At 49.0% G+C, this 24,501-nt stretch overlaps 1 protein-coding gene across 2 annotated transcripts in view; it reads right to left on the bottom strand.

Moving 5' to 3' along the window:
- Positions 1–24,501, bottom strand: part of LOC147697124 (cytoplasmic FMR1-interacting protein 1) — a 533,654-nt gene that overhangs the window by 384,280 nt on the left and 124,873 nt on the right. For both annotated transcript variants that reach the window (XM_086934191.1, XM_086934192.1), the window contains exon 13: positions 2,883–3,008. In XM_086934191.1, coding sequence (XP_086790317.1) covers positions 2,883–3,008 — 126 coding nt within the window. The remainder of the gene's footprint in view (positions 1–2,882; positions 3,009–24,501) is intronic.

The following is a 24,501-nucleotide window of genomic DNA, read 5'->3' on the forward strand; positions in this document are numbered from 1 at the left end:
TCTCCTGGCGCTGGATCTGTTTCCCCTCCTCACAACTCTTCCTATTTCACACAATTTCCCCTTCTAGACTCTACATCTCTGGCCACTCTTGCTACCCGCATTAAGTCGGGATCTCCAGATGACTGTTGCCCCCCCTCCATACTCCGGGACATCTGCCATTCTCTACCCGACTGCATTCTCCCCCTGTTAAACTCCTCTCTTTCTTCCGGTATGGTGCCGGGCTCCTTCAAGGAGGCCGTGCTGGTGCCCCTCCTGAAGAAGCCGGGGGCCGACCCCGCCGTCCCGGCAAACTACCGCCCTATCTCTCTCTTACCTTTCTTCTCAAAGATCCTGGAAGCCCACGTCACCACCTGTCTCTCACAGTTTATCGAGAGTTCCAACTTCCTCGAGGCCAACCAGGCAGGCTTCAGACCCGGCCACTCTACGGAGACAGTGATCTTGGCCGTGCTGGACGCCCTGAGAGACGGTGTTGACAAGGCTGTTCCCCAGGCCCTGGTATTACTAGATCTGTCAGCCGCCTTCGACACGGTGGACCACAACATCCTTCTCCACTGTGTCGAACAGGCTGGCATCCAGGGCCTGGCGCTGGCCTGGGTCAGATCTTTTCTGACCGGCAGGTCCCAGACCCTTAGCCTGGGCGCCTTCAGGGCTCCCAGAGAGCACTCGCTCTGCGGGGTCCCCCAGGGTTCCTCTTTGTCCCCTCTTCTTTTCAATCTCTATCTTCGCCCCCTTCTTTTTTCTTTGAGGCAGTGGGACGTCACCGTGTTTAATTACGCGGACGACCTGCAACTCATCTTTTCTCTTAACTCCCCCTCTGCTATCCCCAACTTTCAGGCAGTTATGTCCCACATTCTCCAGTGGATGGGCCATAATCAGTTAAAGCTGAACCCCGGAAAGACGGAGCTCCTCCTTCCCGGTAGGAGCGCCACCTTCTGGGGGCCTCAATTCTGGCCGGCGGATCTGGGCCCCTCTCCCACTCCCGTAGCCTCAGTGAAGAGCCTGGGGGTCACTATCGATTCCGCCTTATCCCTAGGGCCGCAGGTAGGGACCGTGGTCTCGTCCTGTATCTACCAACTGCGCAGGATCAGGAAAGTGGCATACCTCTTTACACCCGATGCCCTCCTGCAGGTTATCATGGCCCTTGTCCTCTCCCGCCTAGATTTTTCTAACTCGATCTACCGCGGTCTGCCCAAAACATCGACGGCTAGACTGCAAGTGGTCCAAAATCATGCGGCGAGATTGGCCTTAGGGATTCCGAAGTGGCAATCCGCCAGGCCCCTTCTTGTCAAACTCCACTGGCTCCCTGTCATCTCTAGGGCAGCCTTTAAGATCGGCTGCCTTATTTTTAAGTCATTAGTTGGCCCCTGTCCTGCTTTCATTAAATCCCTCATCAGACCCTATTGCCCATCCCGCAACCTGAGATCCTCTCACCTCCATTTCTTGACTGTTTCTTCCTACAAGCTTTGTAGATCTGGAGGCCGGAGATTTGCTTACCTGGCCCCCAAGCTTTGGAATTCTTTCCCCCTCTCTCTTAAAACTTCTAACTCTCTAACCCTTTTTCGTAGGTCTTTAAAAACTTGGCTCTTCCCCCAATCTGGTTAGTCTTTCTGTCCCCTCTACTTCCAACCAGCGCCAGGAAACCCATGGTGTCAGTGCGCTCTATAAGCACCCCTTACGATACGATACGATACGATACGATGGGCTGGAATTGGATGATGAGGATTGGCAGGCTGCGATATCCTCTCCTAAAGAGGTCACGATCCCTGCCTGTCTCCGGCTGGTGCAACTCAAGATCCTACACCGGATTTATAGAACGAGCCCCCGACTACTCCGTATGGGTTATTCTGTGGATGGATTGTGTAAGCGTGGGTGTGATTCAATGGGTACTTTCCTTCATATCATATGGGAATGCCCGGAAGTGGTTGTGTTTTGGAACCGTGTACATGCAGTTATGGAAGAGGTTACAGGAGTTTAGTTGCTGCCCGATGCCCGGCGTTGCCTTCTGAATGTCTGGGAACCGAATGATTACAATGTTGCACAGACTCAATGGGCTACCTTTGGGAACATGATAGCTAAGAGGGACATAGCACTATTGTGGGGGTCCCAAAGAGCACCCACAGTCACAGCTTGGAAGGAAAACATGGACTGGTGCATGTTTCGGGAAAAAACGGTGTATGTCGCTCGTGGCAGACCGAGGAAATGAGGTAACATTTGGGACCAGTGGAATTCATACCGGGGGGGAGTTGTGTACTCCCCCTTTCGTAGATAGTCCGGAAATGTCGCAGTCTCCCTAGCCGAGCATTCCTTGTACTGTTTAGGTCTTCGCAGACACGGTAGTCTACTTCCTCTCTGCTCTACCCGCCCCTTCTCTTTCCTTCATTTAATATTGAAACGTAAATTGTCTTATGGCGTGGTTTCTTTCCCCCCATGGAGCAGACACCCATCGACATTGCTTATCTTGCCTTGTTTATTTATTGTTTATAATTAGATTTATATATAAATAAAATACAAAACCTTAATTTCATCCTGTGTGTATATCCTATGACTAATACGAACTGTATGCTGAATCGCTGCCGAACCCCTGGGTTGTCGGCTGAAGAGCTGTGTTCTACAATATCATATTTATGTCCAACTTAATTGGCGGCCGGCCTCTGTGGTTGTAGGCCCATGCATGTACTGTTGCTGAAATGAACAATAAAGGTTTAAAAAAAAGAGAATGGCACTATAGTAATTTCTTGTTGTATATTTCTGACACAAAGCTAGGAGGCAAGATAGTGCCCACTGAAAAAAATATCATAAGCGAAGTATTACAACATTGCATTTGCAACCAATATATTCTCTACAGTTACCCAAAAACAAAAACAGTGAAACTAATAACTCACCTCTACAAGTGCAAACTTCTCTTCACTGTCATAGTTGTACCTTGTCGCTCTTTCATACTCCTCTGCATTGTCTGGGCAGTCCTTGTTTGAGTACTTGTCAGTAGGATGAACCAACTTCCAAGAATACTATTTACAAGAAAAAAAAGGAAATCATTTTAAAACAGAATGAAAAATGATACACACAATTGTTTAATGTATATGAGACTTAGAAAAAAAGTTGATCAATTAGAGTTTAGAAGACAATATCTGAAGACAGCGACCTAGTGACAAAAGCGAAGCATGTAACAATTTAAGGATATTTCAAGTTTAGTATTAAAAGCAGATTCAATGCAACCATCTTGTGCTGGAGTGTTTTTCCAGAGATTGATTCTTCAGAAACAGGACCAATAACTGGCACTAAACCATTCACCCTCGATTGGCATGCTGTTAAAAATGGGATTTTTGTCAGGCTAGGGCATGTGCCAAAGCCCGGCAGAAACCACCACTCTAGTCAGGATAAGGGAGTTACACTCCTAAAATAACCCCTGCTCACTCCCTTGGTAGCTTGCCACGAGCAGTCAGACTTATCTTGGAGGCAGTTTGTAAAGCATTTTCCCATAACCAACAGTAATACAGTGTAAGCACTGCAAAAGGACACCACATCAGTTTAGAAAAATATCCAATACTTTTATATACTTAAGACAAGACCAAAAACGATAAAAATCCACAATACAGTACTTCAAAATCTTCATTTATCAAAATATGCTTTAAAGGGGGGGGCGTGGCTAGCAGCCAACGATGGCGGCCGCAGCTTAGAGAGGCTCCCGGGACGAGGCGGCTTCCCACTGAAATCCGTCATCTTTATCCTGATTTTCGAGGTGCTTAAAAGGGTGGATCGACCCAGAGACCGTGCAGCACCCGATGGTCCAATCTCACGGCGGCGAAGACCCTGAAATAGCGCGCCATCGCTTGGCTGAGATCGGCGAGAGGTGGGGCCTAGCACTCTCCTGGAGGCAGCGGAGTTGCGTATACTTGGGACCCGGCCGGAAATAAACTTTTGGCGGCGGGGGTTGGCCGGATGTACCGGTGTCCGGGACGCACTGCCAGAACAACCCGCAAACATCCTCCGGCTGCCCGGGGATACAAGCGGGGCCCCGAGGCGGCCAGTGGCGGTAGATATTCGTGTGACCACGCCTGGAGGCGCCGTTGGACAGTGCCGGGTCTTGGACCCGCCATCTTGGGCGTTGGCTACACATCGTGCCCCGGGCTCTTCCAGCAACCATGCCCGCGGAGCTGCCCGCCATGGCGGAGCGATAAAGACCTGTGGTCTTGGAGACCTCCCAGGTGGCTACTACTGAAACTGTCAACTACTGTGACCACCCACAGACGACGGCAGGATAACGCAGCACCGGTCCTCCTTGATTTGATCGCGGACTAACGCTGGTCCGAGAAGACCGCCAGATCAAAGCCATGTCCAACAGAGGCCCCAGGAATAGCACTACTCAGGCCAAATTGGGCAAATTCGCCTACGAGAGACAAACTCCTCCCCAAGATCAGCGCAAGAATGCGGGGAAAACGTCGGAGTCCGAGGGGGCGAAGGGGGCCACACTAGCGGACGTTCTGGCGGCGCTGGCTCAGGTGCAGGCAACGGTAGGAGCGACAGCCACGGAGGTCACCCTGATACGGGCGGACCTCCAGAAAATGAATGAAAGGGTAAAACAGGTGGAGGTTGTCACTAAATCATTAGTCGAAGACGTGTCTGAGTTACAAACGGCGATGGAACGGCTACAAACTGATAACAAACTACTCAGAGAAAAGTTGGATGACCAAGAAGGGCGCTCCCGGCGCAATAACGTTCGAATTTTAGGAGTGCCGGAATCTGAAGACAAGGGCGCCATGGACCTATATGTGGAAGAAATAATTAAAACCCGACTCCAGCCCAAAGGCCTCTCAAACTTTTTTCAGTGGAGCGGGCCAATAGAGTGTCGGGGGGCAAACCAAAGACAGGTGGTCCGCCTCGACCTATACTGGCAAGACTTTTCAATTTCAGAGACCGCGACGCCATCTTGCAGGCCGCAAGGGTGGCGCCGCCGATCCAAATACAGAACTCGAGAATCGCCTTCTTCCCAGACTACACGGCAGAGGTCTCTAGAAAGCGCAGAACATTCCTGGAGGTAAAAAAAACTTTGAGGGAAAAGGAACTGCCGTATTCGATGCTTTTTCCGGCCCGGCTGCGAGTGGTGGCGGACAATAAAGTATGGTTTTTCGATTCTCCAGAAGCGGCCCGGGACTGGCTTGAGGGGTGGCATACTGTGGACTGGCAGCGGAGGTGACACAGGTCTAACCAGGATCGCAGAGGCAACAGCAGAACTGGCTCACAGACGTCAGGGCGTGGAGGAGCGGAAGGCTCTCCGTCCCGTGGTTTCGCAGGGGCCGGCGGTGAAGAATGAATCCCATACTCCAATTCTTATGGACAGGGCAATCGCTGACCATTCACACACTGTTTTATAGCTGCAGTTGGACACTGGCACGAACACCCCAACGGCACGCAGGGATGCCGCCGCTCGGGGAGACGCTCTCCCCCCTACATGCAAGTACTCTGGTTACGGGATGGGTTAAGCACTCTGCTCAGTTGGGGGGGCGGGCAGTTGAAAGTCCGTTAGGCAGGGTAGCAGGGAGGGGGATTGGGGAGGGGGTTGTATTGTTACAGTTAGGAATGTATATATGCAGTCGAGGACAATGTTTGAATTTCTGTATGAGTCAATGCAAGATGGGTGGGATGGACAACGATCATAAACCCCGTGATGTCCCTCAGCCCTTCGCTATGCGCCGGCATAGCCACCATACCTGATCCGCTTCTTGGCCAATACACCATGAATCCCATAGTACCTAATGGCTGATAATTCTGTCCCGGTAAGGGTGGTAGTGGACCCTGAGTCACAGTGCCCCTCCTTACGTTTACTGTCTTGGAACGTGAGAGGTCTTGGGGACAAGGTCAAAAGAGAGTTGGTGCTGACTGCAATTAAAAGACAAAAACCCACCATAGCACTACTGCAAGAAACTCATCTGGTAGGGGGGGGGCTACCAAGGCCTTGGATAGACGAGGCTATAAAATGTTGGTCCACTCTGAGTTCACATCCGGTTCCAGGGGGACCGGTATCCTGATACAGAATAACACGTTTCATCCCCTTACTGACTAAGACTGATGACCAGGGCTGCTTCGCGGCCTTGCAGGGGCAATGGGAAGGGAAACTTTTTAATTTGGTCTCAGTATATATCCCACCGGCATTGCACTCGGTTCACCTCCCAAAATTAGGTGACTTCCTTCTGACTCTCCCCGAGGGCGAGATCATCCTGAGGGGGACTTTAATGCAGTTCTGGACACACGACTTGATAGATACCCCACACCGGTTCGTGCGGGTGGGGTCCCCTACCTCCAGCGGTTTGTAACGGCCATGGGACTGACTGACATCTGGAGACATCTGCACCCTGGTACGAAACAATACACTTTTCACTCCGCTGTGCACGGCAGTCTCTCTCGCATTGACCACTTCCTGACGCTGGGAGAAGGCCTCCAACATATAGACGCAATGGCAATTCATCCTCGAGGGATTTCAGATCACTCGCCACTCATGCTAACACTTTCTTCTCAGGCACGATCGCGCAAACGCATTTACCCCATTCACGCTACCTACTTTAAGGTTCCACAGGTTCGCAAGGCCCTTAAGAAAACAACAAAGCAATACTTCCAGGAAAACGTACACTCAGTGCGTTCCCCCGAGACACTTTGGGAAGCCTATAAAACGGTCCTGCGGGGACAAGCCATAAACTCCATCACGGGTCATAAAAGACAGTTGTCACAGGAGTTAGTTAATCTGGAGGTGGCTTTACAGGAACGGACCGCAGCCCATGAACAACACCCCTCTCCATCAACCCTTCACGCACTTACCCTTCAACAACAACTATACAACGATCACCTGCGCATCCAAGTACAAGGGCACATAACCGACACTCGAAATAGAATCTACGAGGTGGGTGAAAAAGCCGGGAAAATGTTGGCATGGCTTGATAAACGGGAGGGTAATTCCAGGGGGATCCAACGCTTGAAAGACGACCAAGGGGCGGTACACACCGACCCAAGACATATCTCGGAACTACTCGCGACCTATTTTGAACGGGTGTACACCCCGGAATGTGTGATCACACCTGAGACGGCCAAAGATATCCTAGCTCCGATTGAGGTCCAAACATTGTCACCGGAAGCATCACATGAGCTGGAAGCGGACATCACCGCCGATGAAATCCAACTGGCGATTCAGGCACTAAACCCGGGCAAAGCAATGGGACCTAATGGCATACCCATTGAATGGTACCAAGCAGTGCCCGGAACCCTCCGTGAACATCTACTGGGAATGTTTAGGGAATGTCTAGAGAAGGGTTCCCTTCCGCCGGACCAGCGAGTGGCGACCATTGTAACTATTCCTAAACCGGGCAAACCACCGGATGAGTGTTCCTCTTATCGCCCCATATCCTTGCTAAATGCCGAAGTTAAGATTTTGGCTAAACTCCTAGCGACCAGAATCCTACCCCATCTGTCGTCGATTATACACCCGGATCAATCCGGATTTATGCCACACAGAAATACAGCGTTGAATCTGCGAAGGCTGCACGGCGTGCTGGCTAGAGCAGATTCTATCAGCGCACCAGCGGTGATTTTAGCACTTGACGCTAAGATGGCATTTGATCTGGTGGAATGGGCGTATCTTTTTGAGGCACTGAAGAAATTGGGATTCGGGCCCCGTTTTATTGCGTGGGTCAAACTATTATACACTGACCCGGTGGCACACGTGGTAGCTAATGGACATATCTCGCGCACGTTCCCGCTGAGGAGGGGCACGCGGCAGGGTTGTCCCTTGTCACCCCTGCTGTTCGCTATCTCCTTGGAACCCCTTGCGACCCTCATAAGGACCTCGCCTCTCCTCAAGGGCATATCATGGAGTGAGGGATGGGAGGACCGACTGTCTTTATATGCAGACGATATGTTGATTTATTTAACAGACCCCGAATGCGGGGTGCCGGATTTATTGCAGATTTGTGACACACACGGCAGCGTTTCCGGCTTTACGCTGAATTGGAATAAGTCGGAACTGTATGTATTGCAGGTGCAGGCCCCGAACCTTGGCGAGGCTTGCCCACTAGCGATAGCGGGCTCGTCGTTCAAATATCTGGGCATTCAAGTCACTAGGGACCCAACGGAATTCATGGATAAGAATTTGAAGCCTCACCTGGATAGACTTAAACGAGATGTTACGTTCTGGTCGGGTCTTCCGTTAACACTCCTGGGTAGAGCTGCACTCTATAAAATGATGGCGCTGCCACGTTTTTTATATGTCCTCGAAAATACACCCTATCCTGTGGCCCCTAGGTTTTTCCAAAAAGTGGCAGCGCTGGTTTCTAACCTTCTATGGGGGAACCTCCCTGCACGCATTGCACAATCCAAGCTGCACAGAGGCTGGTACGACGGTGGCATCGCATTACCTAACTTACGACTGTACTACTGGGCAGCACATCTTAAGCCGATCAACCAGTGGATTCACGCACCTCAAACTGAGCCAGCATTCCAGTCGGACAGGGCGCAACTGGGCACGAACAGCCTGTTGGGCCCATTATATGATCACTGTAAAGTTCGCGCCTTACTGGGGCCCACTAGACTGACAGTACAGATGTGGCATACAGCAACAGCAGCGCTGGGTTGGAAGGGGAAGATCACCAAAATGACCCCGCTATGGGATTCTCTGGTGTTGGGCAACATGAGAAACAGTAAGGGCTTTGCACACTGGGACACTATAAGGATTTCCACGGTGGGTGATCTCTGGGAGAGGAACGGGGTGGTACCCTTTAACCGGCTAAAAGAATTATATGACCTTGGTGACAGGGAACTTTATAGGTACATCCAGATACAACATGCATTGCTCGCAGCCCTACCCCCGACACAACACTGCCTGAGTCCTCTCCGTTAGAGGACCGCCTCCTCATTGATTTTATGATGGAAAGGGCAACATCACTCACATACCAGAAATTGCTCAATAACTTCCCAGACCCGACACTCCTATTAAAGGCGAAATGGGAGGGTGACACTAGCGAAATGGACAAGCATGAGTGGAATGAGGCGCTTGGGTCCCCTAAAGAAGTAGGCATCTCGGCCCGACTGCGGCTAGTACAACTCAAGATACTACACAGAGTTTACTACACCAGGACCATGCTACACCGCATCCACAGGATACCACATCCTTACTGCCTTCGTGGGTGTGGGGAGGGAGGAACATTTTTTCACACCATATGGGAATGCTCCAAGATTCGGGAATACTGGAAAGAGATACTCCGCACAATCTCGCAATCGTTGGACCTGTCGGTGTTGCCTGACCCAAGGAGGTGCTTGCTAAACGTATGGGAGCCTACTGACCTCTCCAGATATGAACAGCTCTGGGTCACAGTAGGATTAATTGTGGCAAAACGAGACATCGCACAGCGCTGGGGTGTGGCAGAAGTGCCGACCAAGTCACAATGGTGTCTAAATATGGACAGGGTGATGATAACGGAAAGGGCAGTATATTCTAACCTGGCCTGCCCGGGGAAGTGGAATAAGATTTGGACGAAATGGAATGTGTACAGGGGGGAAATTTGTGACCCTTTGCTGGAAGATGATCAAGATGTCTCCGATGAGGAAGAGGAAGAGGGGTAAAGCTAAGTGAGAATTGTTGGGAGAAGGGAAGCCGAGGTTACTGCACGGGATCTCCTATTTGAATTACTAAGTGGGTAGGCAGGGGGTGGATGTAATGGTGAGATTGGTGGGAAGTGATCGAGTAAATGGACATGGGACTAGAGTAGGCCTCTCACAAGAGGTACTTGTAAATCAGACTGTGTTGATTCAAGCAAGATCGTAATACTATTCCTAACGTTTGAAGTTGAATGTTGTTGTTTTTAAAAAAAAAAGTAAAATCAAAAACCTCTTCCAGCGTCGATACAGATCTCTGAGATGCACCTTTCCTTCGCAGCGGCCTTATGTGGATTTATACAGAGACTGAAGGTTTCAATGGCTATTTTGAAATGCTGCATTTTGAATCACGAACTGTGTTAGCGGCCGGCCCGCAGGGTTGTAGGCATTCCGCTGTGTAATATACAGGTACAATAAAGGTTTTTATATAAAATAAAAAAAAAAACAGGATATCTACACAAACACTGTACCAATATTTCTTTCAGAAGAAACTGCATTTGAACAACTATTGTTGTATACATAATTCAGTGATCAAATAAACAAAATTAATTACACCCAAAAAAAAAAAAATATATGCTTTAAAAATAGTTCCTTGTTGTCGATAGCTCCGTCCGGGGCTATCACGGCGTTGTGAGCAAACAAATCCAAACAGTTCTGGCTGACCGCGGCGTCGCTGGCCAGCTATGGTGCCGGGAAGACCAGCAAACAGTACCTTTTAGAAATGCAGGGCATCGGCGACCTCTTGTTGAGCTTCGGTGAAGGAGTCGTCGGGGCTCTCGAAGTCACAGGCGTTGCAGGTCGATCTCCACTCTGATGGAGACAGGAGCGCAGGCGTCGGATGCTGCAGTATGAAGTGCAACGGTGCGGTGCCCTCAGGTCGGGGTGCGAACAGCAGCGGCATCAGATGGCGTCGTCGGTGAGACCAGGGTCACGGTGCGAGATGAAGGTGTTGCTCGTCACGGTGCTGGCAGGTCACGGTGCTCGCAGCGACATCGTCGTTGTTGCAGCGCAGTTGTCGGCTGACAAACTGGAGTCAATGGTGCCGGCAGGCCAAGGCTGCGGTGCGGGATGAGGGCGATGAGTTGTGTAACTTTACGAGCGGTGCCCTTGAACCACAGTGCAAGCAGCGGCGTCAACATCTGCGTGGAGCGTCATCATTGGAGATACCAAAGCGTCAAAGTGAAGCAAGGCGGTGCGGTGCCCACAGGTCGGGGTGCAAGCAGCGGCTCGGTGGTGACGTCAACAGGCGTCGTTGGTGAGACCAGAAATGCGGTGTGGCGGTGCCCTCTGCGGCGCCAAAGCTTCGTCATGATGCAAAGCGGTGCCCACAGGTCACGGTGCAAGCAGCGGCTTGTTGGCAGCAGGTGTCAGCCGTGAGACCAGAGTCACGATGTGGCATTACAGCGGTGCCCTCTGCAGTGACTTCAGGACACTGAGTTGGCTGCGGCGTCGTAGACGTCGTAGGGTTGCTTATCTTCTGTTGCAGCACAAAACACATAGTCCCCAGTGGTGAGGGCAGAAGAGGTTGAAGTCTTTGTTGTTCCTGAGACTTCTTGAACAGGGGGCAAGCTCTACCTCAAGCTCTTGGAGAAACTCACAAAGTAGATTGCAGAAAGTTCAGTCCAGTCCTTTCACTGCCCAAGACAGAAGAAGCCACAGCAGGCCAACAGAGCTAAGCACACAGCAAAGTGGCAGTCCCTCCTCACAGCTTCTCCAGCTCTTCTTCTTGGCAGCCGAGTTCTAAAGTTCAGGGGTCTGGACCCCAGTATTTGTATCCAAAAATCCTTTGACCTTCTAGGCAGAGGGTGTCTGTATTTGAAATTGAATGTAAAAATATTTGTATAGCGCACGTTTACCTAGCGTTTTCATGGCGCTGTGAGGTCAATTCAATTTCAAGTGCAGGCACAGAGTTGGATCAAGATCAGAAGGCCTGTGAGAACAGAAAAGTTTTCAGTCTCCCACGAAACTCCATGTTAGATGCTGATGTTCGAATGGAAAGGGGTAAGGAGTTCCAAAAGGACGGGGCGAGAACAGAAAACTTACAGCCTCCTGTCCTGCTTTTCTTAAATCGGGGTAGCACTAGAAGAGATAGGGTAAAGGAGCGTAATTGCCTACTACGAATGTAATAGTGAATGTTAGATTTGATAAAAGCTGGAGCTGTCCCGGCAAGAGCCTGGAAAGTCAGGCATCCAAGCTTGAACAGGGCTCTTTCTTTTATAGGGAGCCAATGTAAGGAACAAAGAAACGGGGTAATGTGCTGAGATCTAGGTAAACTAAGAACCAAGCGGGCAGCTTGGTTCTGCACTAGCTGGAGCCGGCGAAGGGCATAACTGGGAATGCCATTGTACAGTGCGTTACCATAGTAAAGGCGAGAGAGAACAATCGCCCTGACAATAAGTTTAAGGGCTGAAAAAGAGAAAAAACGTGAAATCTTGCAAATAGTACGCAACGCAATAAAACAAGAAGAGACCACCGTGCTAACGTGCGAGTGAAGAGTAAGGTGTTGATTAAGAGTGATCCCCAAGGTTTTGACAGAAGAAGAGGGAAGAGGAGGGGAACCAAACGAAGAAGGCCAAAAAGCAGAAGACCAAGGATTAAGTTTACCACCAGTCAGGACGAGTTCAGTCTTATCAGGGTTGAGTTTCAGATGGTTAGAATTCATCCAATCCCTGATAAAAACCATCACTGACTGGAAGTTATGAATGGAGTAAGGTGAATTTGACAAAGTAAAAATAAACTGGAGGTCATCAGCGTAATTAAACACTGTGACCTCCATCCGCTGTAAAGCAAAAATAAGTGGGAAAATGTACAAGTTGAAGAAAAGAGGGGAAAGAGAAGAGCCCTGGGGGACACCACATTGTACTTTATGAGCCATAGAGGAAAAGTCTGCCAAATGGACGGCTTGGGTGCGATCACCAAGAAATGAGGTCACCCAAGCCAGGGCGGAACCCCCGATGCCTGCCGCCTCGACACGGGAAAGAAGGATGGTATGATCAACCGTGTCGAAAGCCGCAGACAAATCGAGGAGAATCAATGCTTGTGGAAGATTGGAATCGAGCCCCTCTCTAAGTGTGTCCATAACGGACACCACCACCTTTTCGGTGGAATGAAGGGGGCGGAAACCCGCTTGGGAGGGGGCAAGAAACCCACTGGACTCAATAAAGGAACTAAGATTGATGGTGATATGCCGCTCCAAAACCTTAGCCAGGTAGGAGAGGAGGGAGATGGAACGATAGTTTGCCAATACTGTAGGATCTGCGCCACGCTTTTTTAAAATGGGAACAATCGTGGCTGACTTGTGAGGAGAAGGGACAGTTCCTGTTTTCAGGGACTCATTAAGGAAGGTAAGGGGAGGGAGAGGACAACTCCGGAAGATGTCACACATAATGTAAGCCGGGCAGACATCTGCAGGTGAACCAGATTTAACACTAAGGAGAATAGAAAGAAAAGTCTCCTCAGATAACAGAGTTAATTGGTCAAAATGACAAGAGTTATTCGGCGGGACAATGTCAGAGAATGATGTAGAGGGGGGAGGGATATTGGACTTGATGTCTTCAATATTACTGATGAAGATATCGTTCAGGGAATCACACAGCTTTTGGGAGGGAACCGGTTTGGCGGTTGTTCTGTCCGAGGAGGCCAATTCGAACACTGTAGCAAAGATTTCCCTTGGTTTGTTCTCCGCCTGGAGAATCTTGCCTGAAAAATAAGATGTTTTTGCCTTAAGAATAGTTTACTTACTTGCATCCGATGGTCGCCTGATTTCGAGGACCGTATATCACTTTATGCCGATGATATATTGTTGTACCTTACCTCTCCTCGTAAGTCGTTGGGTGTCCTGTTTGATGTGCTACGCTCTTTTGGGAGGAATTCCGGTCTGGTCATTAATTGGGCCAAGTCCTGTAAATCTACCCCCATTGTATGCTTCGGAAGCGCTAGGTGGCCTGTGGACGTCGAAGGGTTTTGACAGATGGGATCTCATCGGTATCAGCAGGGTGGGCGACCTCTGGGCCAAGGGCACAGTTAAGACCTTCGAGGCACTCCAGCGAGAATATAAACTGAGTGACAGGGAATATTTCCGGTATCTCCAAGTCAGCCATGCGCTTACCTCGGTTTTCCCTGCTGACACCTCTATCCCGGAGGCCTCCCCTCTTGAGGATAGAGTGCTTGATGGATACGTCCCTGACAGCACTATATCTCTCATTTATAAGAAACTCATCAACGATCGCTCGGATCTCCTTCTGCAACTGCGGACTGTTTGGACCAGTGACGGGTTAGAACTGGACGATGAAGACTGGCAGGCGGCGATATCCTCCCCTAAGGAGGTGGCGATTCCGGCACGTCTTAGGCTGGTGCAACTCAAAATACTGCATCGGGTATATGTGAAGGGCCCACGATTGATACATATGGGTTTCTCTTTGGATGGATTGTGTAGACGCGGATGCTGTGCGCTGGCTACCTTTTTACATATCCTCTGGGAATGTCCGGAGGTGGCGACGTTTTGGCTCAGAGTGCATGCGGTTATGGGTGAAGTGACGGGGGTTGTGTTGTTGCCTGAGGCCAGACGTTGTCTATTGAATGTCTGGGAGCCCAATGACTGTACTGTTGCTCAAACTCAATGGGTTACATTGGGTAATATGGTTGCTAAACAGGACATAGCCCAGTTATGGGGTTCCCCAAGGCCACCGACGCTCCTAAAGTGGAAAGAAAATATGGACTGGTCCATGTTCAGAGAGAAAGTTGTGTATGTTTCCCGCGGCAGACCCAAGAAATGGGGTAGGATCTGGGGTCAATGGAACGCATACCGTGGAGAGATTTGCAACCCCCATTCACCGACCTTCTGGATCCGCTTCTTCTCCCTTGACCGTGCGTTCCCTGTACTCAGTTCTTGTTGACTACACTGTATTGGTTTGCTACTGGGTCTTCCCCCACCTCCCCCGAGATTTCTCCTCCTTTCATTGAGAAACGTCTTTCACCCGTCTCCCACTGCCATAAGGGAAGGCCAGTTTATATACAGCAATGCCTTGATCTCTTTTTTGTTTGTGGTTTTATTTAAATAAAAGATCAAATGTGAAACCTTTCACTGATCCTAGCTATACCACCTGCTTTTACATAATCATGAAACATCGCTGCTGTACCCCCGGGTTGTCGGCTGATGAGCTGTGTATTTTGATGTTGATGTGTTTGACTGACCAGCCTCCGTGGTTGTAGGTCTGTAACTGTCTTTTTCTCTACATAATAAAGGTTTTCAAAAAAAAAAAAAAAGAATAGCTTACTTGTACTCCGCCTGGATAAGAGTTATACAAGATTTTAGAGGTCTCACTATAGGTACGTCTCCAGGTGCACTCTGCTTGGCGAGCCGCCAGTTTTTTCTCTTTAAGCTCCTGGTTAAACCACTTGTTCGCATAGTGAGTGTGCTTCACCTAAACACGCCTAAGGGGGGCCACCTGATCACATGTCCTAGACAGCCATTTATTAATGGCCTCAACTTGAGATGAAATAGAGAGGTTGTCCATGGCTGGGCTAGAAGTTGAGAGAGAGGAGCACAAAGATGGAATGTCAACGTTACCCCAATTACGCGCCCAGGTGTTCTTTGGAAAAGGTGGCTTCTGAGCTGACCTCAAATCCAGGGAGAAAGAGATCAAGTAGTGGTCAGACCACAAACAGGGAGTAACAATAGGGACAGAAATAGGGATATTAAGGGACCAGATTTGGTCAAGGGTATGACCCTGAACATGAGTAGGGGTATGAACGTGTGAGATGAAATTTAAGCTGCCAAGCAGTTCGGTGATATCTCTAGAGGATGCGTTTTCCGCTGAATCAGAGGGCCAGAAGTTAAAGTCCCCAAGCACCAGAACCGATGAATGGCTTACTGCGAGTGTAGCTAATAATTCCTGAAAAGCTGGGAGAAAATGGGACATGGGTTGGGGTGGACGATACATCAGAACACAGGTAATAGGGATTTTGAAAGACACAGAGCGGGCAACCAGAAAATCAACCTCTAAAATCGAGGGAAAAGAAAGTAGTTGGAACTGAATGCCAGAGCGGACAATCATGCCACCCCTCCTCCTACTTTGCCAAAGGGCCGGTCTGCTCGCAAAGCATAGTATGAGGTGGGCAGAGCAACCAATAAGCTAGGCAGGGATTTAGGGCGAAGCCAAGTTTCCGTTAGGAACATTAGGTCCGGTTTGTAGGTGTCCAAAAAAATAAACAGGTCTGACTGATGTTTAACAGCCGATCGGGTATTTAACAAGAAGGCCGAAATAGTCGGGGTAGTAATCCCTGAAGGGAAAAGTGAGGTTATAGTGACAGTGTTTGGGGTGGCCACGGAGGGAGGGGAAGTGGATGGTAGCAACAAAGAGGGTATATTAAAAGGAAGGGAAGGCAAGAGTGGAACTCTAGCGATGCCCATGTCACAGACATGACCCTGAATTGCAGGATCTAAGTTCCAAGGACCTTGATAAGCGCAAAGTTGGTCAGCCGAGTAGGAACAAAAATAGGCATAATGCCGTGCCCCTTGCCCCGTCTGGCCGCGGACGGGCGCAGACGGGCTTACCTTAGGCACACTTTCGGCACGCAAAAGGCGTGCCCGCTGCGCTCGTCCGCTGCGCTTCCGATAACACATGCGTGCTTTATAGGGAGCAGCCTCGGGCCGCTAGACCGCTGCCTGCGATGTGCGCGTCCTTCAGGCTACTACTAAGATGGCGCCCGCTCTTCAGCTGACCGGCACAGGAAGCCGCGCTGAAGGAGCTGCCCTCCACGCGATCGGCACTAGGAGCCGCGCGGGACTGGGGCAGAGGAGGCCAAGACAGTAAGTAATTGCAAGCAGATTACAATGCAACAATACAGTTTATAATGAAACGAAGCAGCAGAGAGCTGACTGCTTTCAGCAAAGTTGAAAACAAATGAGGAGTAGTTTAAAATGGTCAGCAGTATTGATCACTGCAGATTAAAAAGTATTACTAGCCAACAATGCTGCTTCAAAATCGTAGAGCCCCCAATGAGCCCCAGGAGCTGCCACCACCTGTATGACTCACCAGGAACCGTGCGCTATCTGCCGCGTTGTAGGGAGCAGCCTCGGGCTGCTAGACCGCTGCCTGCGCTGTGCTCGCCCTTCAGGCTACTACTATGATGGCGCCTGCTCTTCAGCTGACCGGCACAGGAAGCCGCACTGAAGGAGCTGCCCTCCAAGCGATCGGCACTAGGAACCGCGCGGGACAGGGGCAGAGAAGGCCAAGACAGTAAGTAATTGCAAGCAGATTACAATGCAACAATACAGTTTAAAATGAAACGAAGCAGCAGAGAGCTGACTGCTTTCAGCAAAGTTGAAAACAAATGAGGAGTAGTTTAAAATGGGTAGCAGTATCGATCACTGCAGATTAAAAAGTATTACTAGCCAACAATGCTGCTTCAAAATCGTAGAGCCCCCAATGAGCCCCAGGAGCTGCCACCACCTGTATGACTCACCAGGAACCCATCGCTATCTGTCGCTTTGTAGGGAGCAGCCTCGGGCCGCTAGACCGCTGCCTGCGATGTGCGCGCCCTTCAGGCTACTACTAAGATGGCGCCTGCTCTTCAGCTGACCGGCACAGGAAGCCGCGCTGATGGAGCTGTCCTCCACGCGAACCAGTTCCGCCTTCTCTGGTCTGATTTCCCGGCAGGGGGTGGAGACAGCATTGTCAGAGGCAGACCAGGCCTTTTGAGGTGCGAGAAAATCTCCTCCCTCTTCCCCCATCGCAGCCCAGGTCTATTCAGCCCTTTTCTGACCTACCTAGACTATCGGGAGCCACCCTTGCTTCCTAGCCATCTGTCGTCCAAAACCCAGACAGGCAATCCACATTCCAGCAGAGGCACACGGGATGACTGAGCAAGAAAATACATACTTCCTAAAAGAAAAATGCTAATTTCAGTATGCAGCTGTTCTTGGCATGTAGAGCTGCAGAGTTACACACTGTTGCATAGATCGTCATCTAGTTGGGCCCGGACGTTTGCACTTGTTTTTGTCCTGAAAACCCGGAAGTCACGAGATAGGGGACTCCTCCTTTGGATCATATTGCGCATGGGCATTGGCTCCATCCTTAGATTGTTTTTCGCCAGCAGGGAAATGATGGAGCTTTGAAAGAAACAGGAAGGATGCCCATGTAAGCTGTATCTAAGATAATACTGGAACAGATAAAGGTAGCCGGGGAGGCGGATGGGCGTGTGTAACTCTGCAGCTCTACATGCCAAGAACAGATGCATACTGGTAAGTAGCATTTTCCGTTCGAGGCATCCGAGCTGCAGATTACACACTATGGCATAGATTATATAGCAGTACCCCCTCTTAGCAGCGACCACCAGTATCCATTGCAGTAGTTTGAAATAGTGTTTTGAGTACAGCCTGGCTCACAGTAGCTTGTTGTTTAGTTTGCACATCTACACAGTAGTGTTTTGTGAACGTGTGCGGTGTAGACCATGTAGATGCTCTGCAGATATCATCTAAGGGAATGTTCCCTAAAAATGCCATTGAAGCCTCTATCTTTCTAGTAGAGTTGGCTTTAGGAGGAACAGATAACGTATGTTAAGCTTTGTGGTAGCAAATTTGTATGCATTTGACAATCCAACCAGCTATCCCAGATTTTGATATGGGGTTGCCTTTGTGTGGTGGTGAGAAAGACACGAAAAGTTGTTTGGTCTTACGAAAGGGTTGTATTCTCTCAATGTAGTAAAGCAATGCTCTTTTGACATCTAAGGTATGAAGAGCTATTTCTGCGACTGTTCGTGGTTGCGAAAAAAATACGGGCAGTTCCACAGATTGATTGAGGTGGAAGGGAAAAATAACTTTAGGAATTTAGAATTAGTTCAGAGAACAACCTTATTATGATGCACCTGCAGAAAAGGTTCCTGAATGGTTAGTGCTTGTAGTTCACTAACTCTTTGTAGAGAAGTAATAGCTACGAGGAAAGCAACTTTCCATGCTAAGAATTGTAGCTGACATTTATGTTAAGGTTCAAAGAGAGGTCCAATTAGCCATGTGAGAATAATGTTTAAATTCCACACAGGTGAAGGTGGTGCTCTGGGAGGAATTATTCTTTTGAGGCCTTCCATAAAGGCTTTTATGGCAGGTACTCTGAAAAGTGATTGATGCTTGTAGATATGCTTCCATGGCAGCAAGATGCAGTCTAATAGACGTGTAGGCTAAGTTACATCTTTGGAGGTGTAGTAAGTAGCCTATGATGTGTTGGATAGACACATCTAGGGGACTGTTGCTGTTGTTATGACAATATATTACAAAACGTTTCCACTTGGCTGCATAGCATGCCCTAGTGGTGGGACGTCTAGCTTCTTAAATGACGTTCATACAGTCAGGGGGAAGGTTAAGGTAACCGAATTCTAGGACCTCAGGAGCCAAATAGCAAGGTTGAGCTGAGCTGGGTTTGGGTGTCTGATCTCTCCATGGTTCTGGGTTAAGAGGCGTGGAGATAGATATAGCTTTGGAGCGGTACTACGGAAAGCTGTAGCAATGTGGTGTACCACAGTTGTCTGGCCCAAGTTGGAGCAACTAGAATGAGAGTTAGGGAATGTTGCTGTAGTTTGCGCACCACTAGTGGAATGGGTGGGAGAGGCGGAAAAGCGTACACAAATCTACTTGACCAGTTCATCCATATCGCATTGCCTTTGGGAAGTGAGTGTGGATATCTGGCGGCGAAGCTTGGGCATTGCCGTTTTCATGTGTGGCGAAGAGGTCTATCTGAGGTTGTCCCCACATCTGAAAACGGTTGGAGAACTTGTGGGTGAAGTTCCCACTCGTGGATCTGTTGTGTTTGATGGCTCAACAGATCGGCTATGGTGTTTTGTACCGTGCGGACTAAGACAGCCTAGCCTGATATTTGCTTTTGGAATGCTTTTAAGGCTAGGAATATGGCTAGTAACTCCAGGTTGTTGATGTGGAGTAACTTTTGTTGTGGTGGCCACCTGACCTGCATGGTGTGTTGCAGTAGGTGAGCTCCCCCCGCCGGAGAGCGATGCGTCCGATGTCAAGACTATCTGAGGAACTGGCTCTAGGAACGGTCGCCCTTTGGAAAGGTTTTTGGTGTTCCACCATTGCAGAGAGTGGCGAGTCCGACCGTCCACCAACACTAGATCTGTTAACCGACCTTGAGCCTGGTTCCATTGGCGTGCTAAGCACTCTTGAAGGAGACGCATCTGGAGCCTTGCATGAGGCACTATGAATATGCAAGAGGCCATCATGCCTATGAGTTGCATGAACACTCGAGCTGGAAGAGAGTGTTAAGGTTGAAATTTTGTAAGAAGAGTTTGCATGTTTGCTATTCTGACAGGAGAGGGGTAAGCTAGAGATTTTGAGGTGTTTATTGTGGCTCTGAGGTATTGTTGTGTGTTGGACAGGTGCAGATGGGACTTGGTGTGGTTTACTGTGAACCACAGATCGTGGAGTAATTGGATAGTGGCATGAGTGTGTTGTACACACTGGCTGTATTAGCTGGCTTTTATGAGCCAGTCGTCGAGATATGGGAAGACGTGAATGTAAGTGTGCTGCCACTATCGCTAAGCACTTGATAAACACTTGTGGTGCTGTTGTGACTACGAATGGGAGTACTGTGAGCTGATAGTGCTGACCGTCCACTACAAAGCAGAGATACTTCTGTGAGCGGTGGGAATGGGAATGTGGAAATAGGCGTCCTTGAGATCTAGGGTAGCAAGAAGTTGTTTTGTGAAAGAAGAGGAAGGACCAGCTGGAGTGTGACCATATGGAAGTGGTCTGATTGGATGTATAGATTTAGGGGTCTGAGGTCTAGAATAGGCCTTAGAGAGCCGTCCTTCTTTGGGATAAGAAAGTACAGGGAGTAAACTCCCTTGTTTTGTTGGTGCAGGGGAACTGGTTCTATTGCACTTTTTTGTAAGAGGGATATTATCTCCTGCTTTAGCAGTAACAAATGTTCTTGTGACATTGGACGCTGTTTGGGTGGTACGTTTGGGGGGGTAGATGTTAGTTCGAGACAGTAACCCGATTGAATTATTTGTAGCACCCTCCTGTCTGATGTGATGTTGGTCCAGACAGGAAGGAATTGTTGCAGTCTTCCCCCGGCTGGAGTGGAATGGTGTGGGGAAAGCGGAGGGAAGTCACTGGGTAGGGGTGGAGGCAGAGCATGAGTTGGTAGTTTACCCTCTGCCTTTGTTATTGTTACCCCTGTGACCACCTCTTTGGTAGCCTCTAGTGAAGGTGGATTGGGTAGGGGTTTTGTAAGAAGTGGAGAGGCTATCTGAGGAGTAGCCTCTGGTGGTGCTTCTGTATGATGAGCGACGAAAGGAGCGTCTGGGAGCTTGCGACTGCAAGGTTCCCCTAGATTTAGCTGTGTCGGTATCCTCTTTCATTTCTCAAGTGATACGTCTACATTAGGGCCAAATAGGTGTTGCTCATCGAATGGTTTATTGAGGATGGAACTCTGGACTTCAGGTTTGGAACCTGAAATGCGTAGCCATACATGCCTACGCAAAAGGACACTGGTGTTAATTGCCCTTAAAGCAGTATCTGCCGCATCTAGGGCACAACGAATGGAGGTATTGGTGATAGTTTCAAATCTTGTATGAGTTCATTGGCCCTAACCAATACATGTTTGGACCGAAAGTGACGCTGTTTTAATTTATCTCAGTTTGCAGAAGAGGAAACCCCAGACATACCATTCCCAATATGTTGGTGAAGTGTATTAGAACGCATGTACGGTAACCCATTAATTTTTACAAGCTGTTGATGTGCCTAGTTATTGAGTGAAGTTGGGATTTATTGGCAAGACCTGGCTCTGTGTGTGTCAGGTAGGACTTGACCCAGAAAAAGAGTAATCGGATACAGCCTGTGTGTCATCGTAGGGGCCTGGAACTAATTTACAAAGTCTTGGTTGTGAATGGCATCCAGCTTTGCCCTGGAATCCGCTTTTGGCAGGTCTTTGGACTGTGCGCTCGCGCTCAAGCTGTGTGCCTGCGCTACACGCTACAGCTCTGCTTAAAATGGTTGGCTGGGGTTTGAAGCTTACTTCTCCCCTCGCTCTCATTTGGCGGCTATCAACCTCCCCCAGTAATACAGACGCTCCCTCCTAATACGCAACATTCCTCCATGGACGTCCAGTAAGCCGCCTTCTTTACAGACCAGCATCACCCACCAAAAGTGATATTTCACCCGTCGCCTAAAGCCCTAAACGTGCCAACCCTCATAAGCATTGGCCCTCACCCTCATTTGAGAGCCACGTGGGTGATAGGTGTGTTTAACAACCTAGAGCTGTGCGTTAAAGCTACTCTGTGGAATTAATTTCAGGAACAACAGCAAGAAATTTGCCCTTTGCACTGTACACGCGTTCGTTGTTGCAGTGTGTATTAAAGCATTGGAACCATGTCTCTCGAAACACGTGCCTTGAATATTCGCTCATGGGCATGGGACAGTGGCAGAAGATGTTAGAAACTCAACCCATGCTGCTGTTGCCAAATTACAAAAACAAGCGTTGAGAACAAAAATACTCCAGTGAAAGTAAAAACAAATGTTGGAGGGGATGTGGCCTAAAGACCAAAGCTGCAGATTTTGGAACTGGGGAACTAGGTTGGAGTCACAGCGCCGGCTCAACATCCTGACCAAATCACTTAATTTCCCCGTGCCAACCAAAAATGAAGTGTAATATAACTAGTGCTCATGTAAAGCACTCCAATGCCTACTGGTCGTGTTCGGGCTATAAAAACCTGCAACAAAAAAAGTTGCAAATTAGTAGTACTTTACAATGAGACTTTCAGTAACAGAGAATGCTCTGCCGGAGAAAGCTGGTTTCGCCTGGGTCATACATCGATGAGCAGGCATTTCTAGAGGCTGATATCACTGAAGGAGAACTTTAAGCACTGTCAAGAAGACGTAGTACATCTCTCACTGATGAGAGTTCACTACTAGGGAAAGCTGACAAAAGATGAGACCCTTAAGAACTGATGTGTGCTTATTCTGGCCCTGAACCCTCGAGCACTGAGAAGGCACTCTGCTGGAGACCTCCATTTCAGAGAACACCGCCACTTCTAGAGGAAAGGAAAGCTCTTGGACCAGGAAGATTCACAGGGTGTGGCACAGTCCTGGAACTTGAAGTGCCGAGAAGATGCTGCTGGAAAAAAGGAGCTCTGCTGTATATAGCAATAGGAAGACACTTGTGGAGGAAAGGCACCCTGTTTGAACTCTGTAGCACAGAGGAGGTATGTCCGGAGGAAGTGCACGCTGCTGGTGCCCCCTGTAGCTCTGAGAAGACACTCATATAAAACAAGCATTACAGGCCTCGCTTTCAGGGAGCTGTCAAAGGAAAAAGAGAAAGTAAACGGAGGCCATAGAAACACAAGCGCAGGCCCGTCATGGGACGGACAGAAGATGTGCACGCAGGGGCTGCCTTTACTGGCAGTGAAAACAAAAGTCCACAGAGTATCACGCCCAGTAAAGGGGCCAATCCTCGCGTGCACATTTTCTCTCTCAGTTTGTCTCCCTGCGTGCACGCTGGAATCGTATCGATTCCAAAAGGACTCTTATGGCAGAGCAGTGCATGCGCTGCTTTCGCCTGGCCGAGACATAAAAAGGTTAGCATATTGACTCAAGGACCCTCACCCACCAAGGTGGCATTCTTCATCATTGTACCATACGCCACGTTGGGCACCAATCAGGCTCCACAAGGGGACTAATTTATGGAGATTTTTTTGTTTTACGTAGTTTATATGAGGACATTAAGCTCCATGGTCCTTTGGTATGCCAGGCAAAATACCTCTTCCTGTAGGAGCATGCTTATCCGAGGTGATCCTGAGGACAGAGGGAATTGAAGAAGGAAACATCTCCTGAAAAGAGAGAGTATAGCCAAGCTCTATTATCTGCAAGACCCAGCGATCTGTCAGATAGTTCTCCAACTTGGCATGCGAAAAGCCACCCTCCCTCCTACGGGGCATCCGTACTCCTTTGGAAGTAAGCTTAATGGTTTCTTGGGTGGAGTAGGGGACGGGGAGGAGAAGCAGGAAGAAGGATGTTGCTGGCCATGGAGACCCCTAGATCCACTGTGCTCTGGTGCAACAACTGGTTCATCTGCATTATAGGCTGTGAGGGCTGATGCTGTTGAAAAGGCACTTCCCTGGAGAACCCATGAAGATGGTGGTGCGCTCGATGAAATTGGTGAATGGGGGAAGCCACCCCCAGGAAATAAACTGTAGTCCACCCTTCTTGGAACCATTCAAGTGCTAATCTTCCTTCTCGCCAACCAGTTGGGAGATGTTGAATGGCATAACCATAAGGTTAGCCTGGACATTCCCTGATAATCCAGAGTAATGTCTCCAAGCAAGCCAGAGGATTGCAAAAGAGGAGTCCACCAAAAATGCCACTGAGTCAACAAAGTCCAAATCAAAAATGAGGAATTATTTGGAGCTTTCTACCCACTGTGTACAAACTCCATGAAGCGATTGTGAAATAATTTAGAAGTTTTGGTACGAGCCTATGCACCTGTGGAATGACCAGGATGGCTTGATAGTAGGAAACTTAGCAGCTCATTGCAGCAGTATGAAGACAGCGCTGGAGGCAGTACCATCAGAGAGACCTTAGCTGGAGGACTGGTGTTGGCAGGCACTAGCCCAGTCAAGTCAAATGGTCTTTATTCGGATATAAAATATCCATAAAAGTACAAATCATCACCACCAGTAGGACATAAATATACAACCAACATAAAACACATACATTAAAAACAGGTTGGATGTGTCAAATCGAACATCATTATGACATGAGGCCAATGTGCAAAAATAGCAATAAAGTGCAAATAAGTGCTATATATACATTATGTAAACAACACAGCTAGCAATATCATTGTGCAAATTCGCAAT

The sequence above is a fragment of the Lissotriton vulgaris genome, chromosome 8 (assembly GCF_964263255.1).
Source record: "Lissotriton vulgaris chromosome 8, aLisVul1.2, whole genome shotgun sequence".
NCBI lineage: Eukaryota > Metazoa > Chordata > Amphibia > Caudata > Salamandridae > Lissotriton > Lissotriton vulgaris.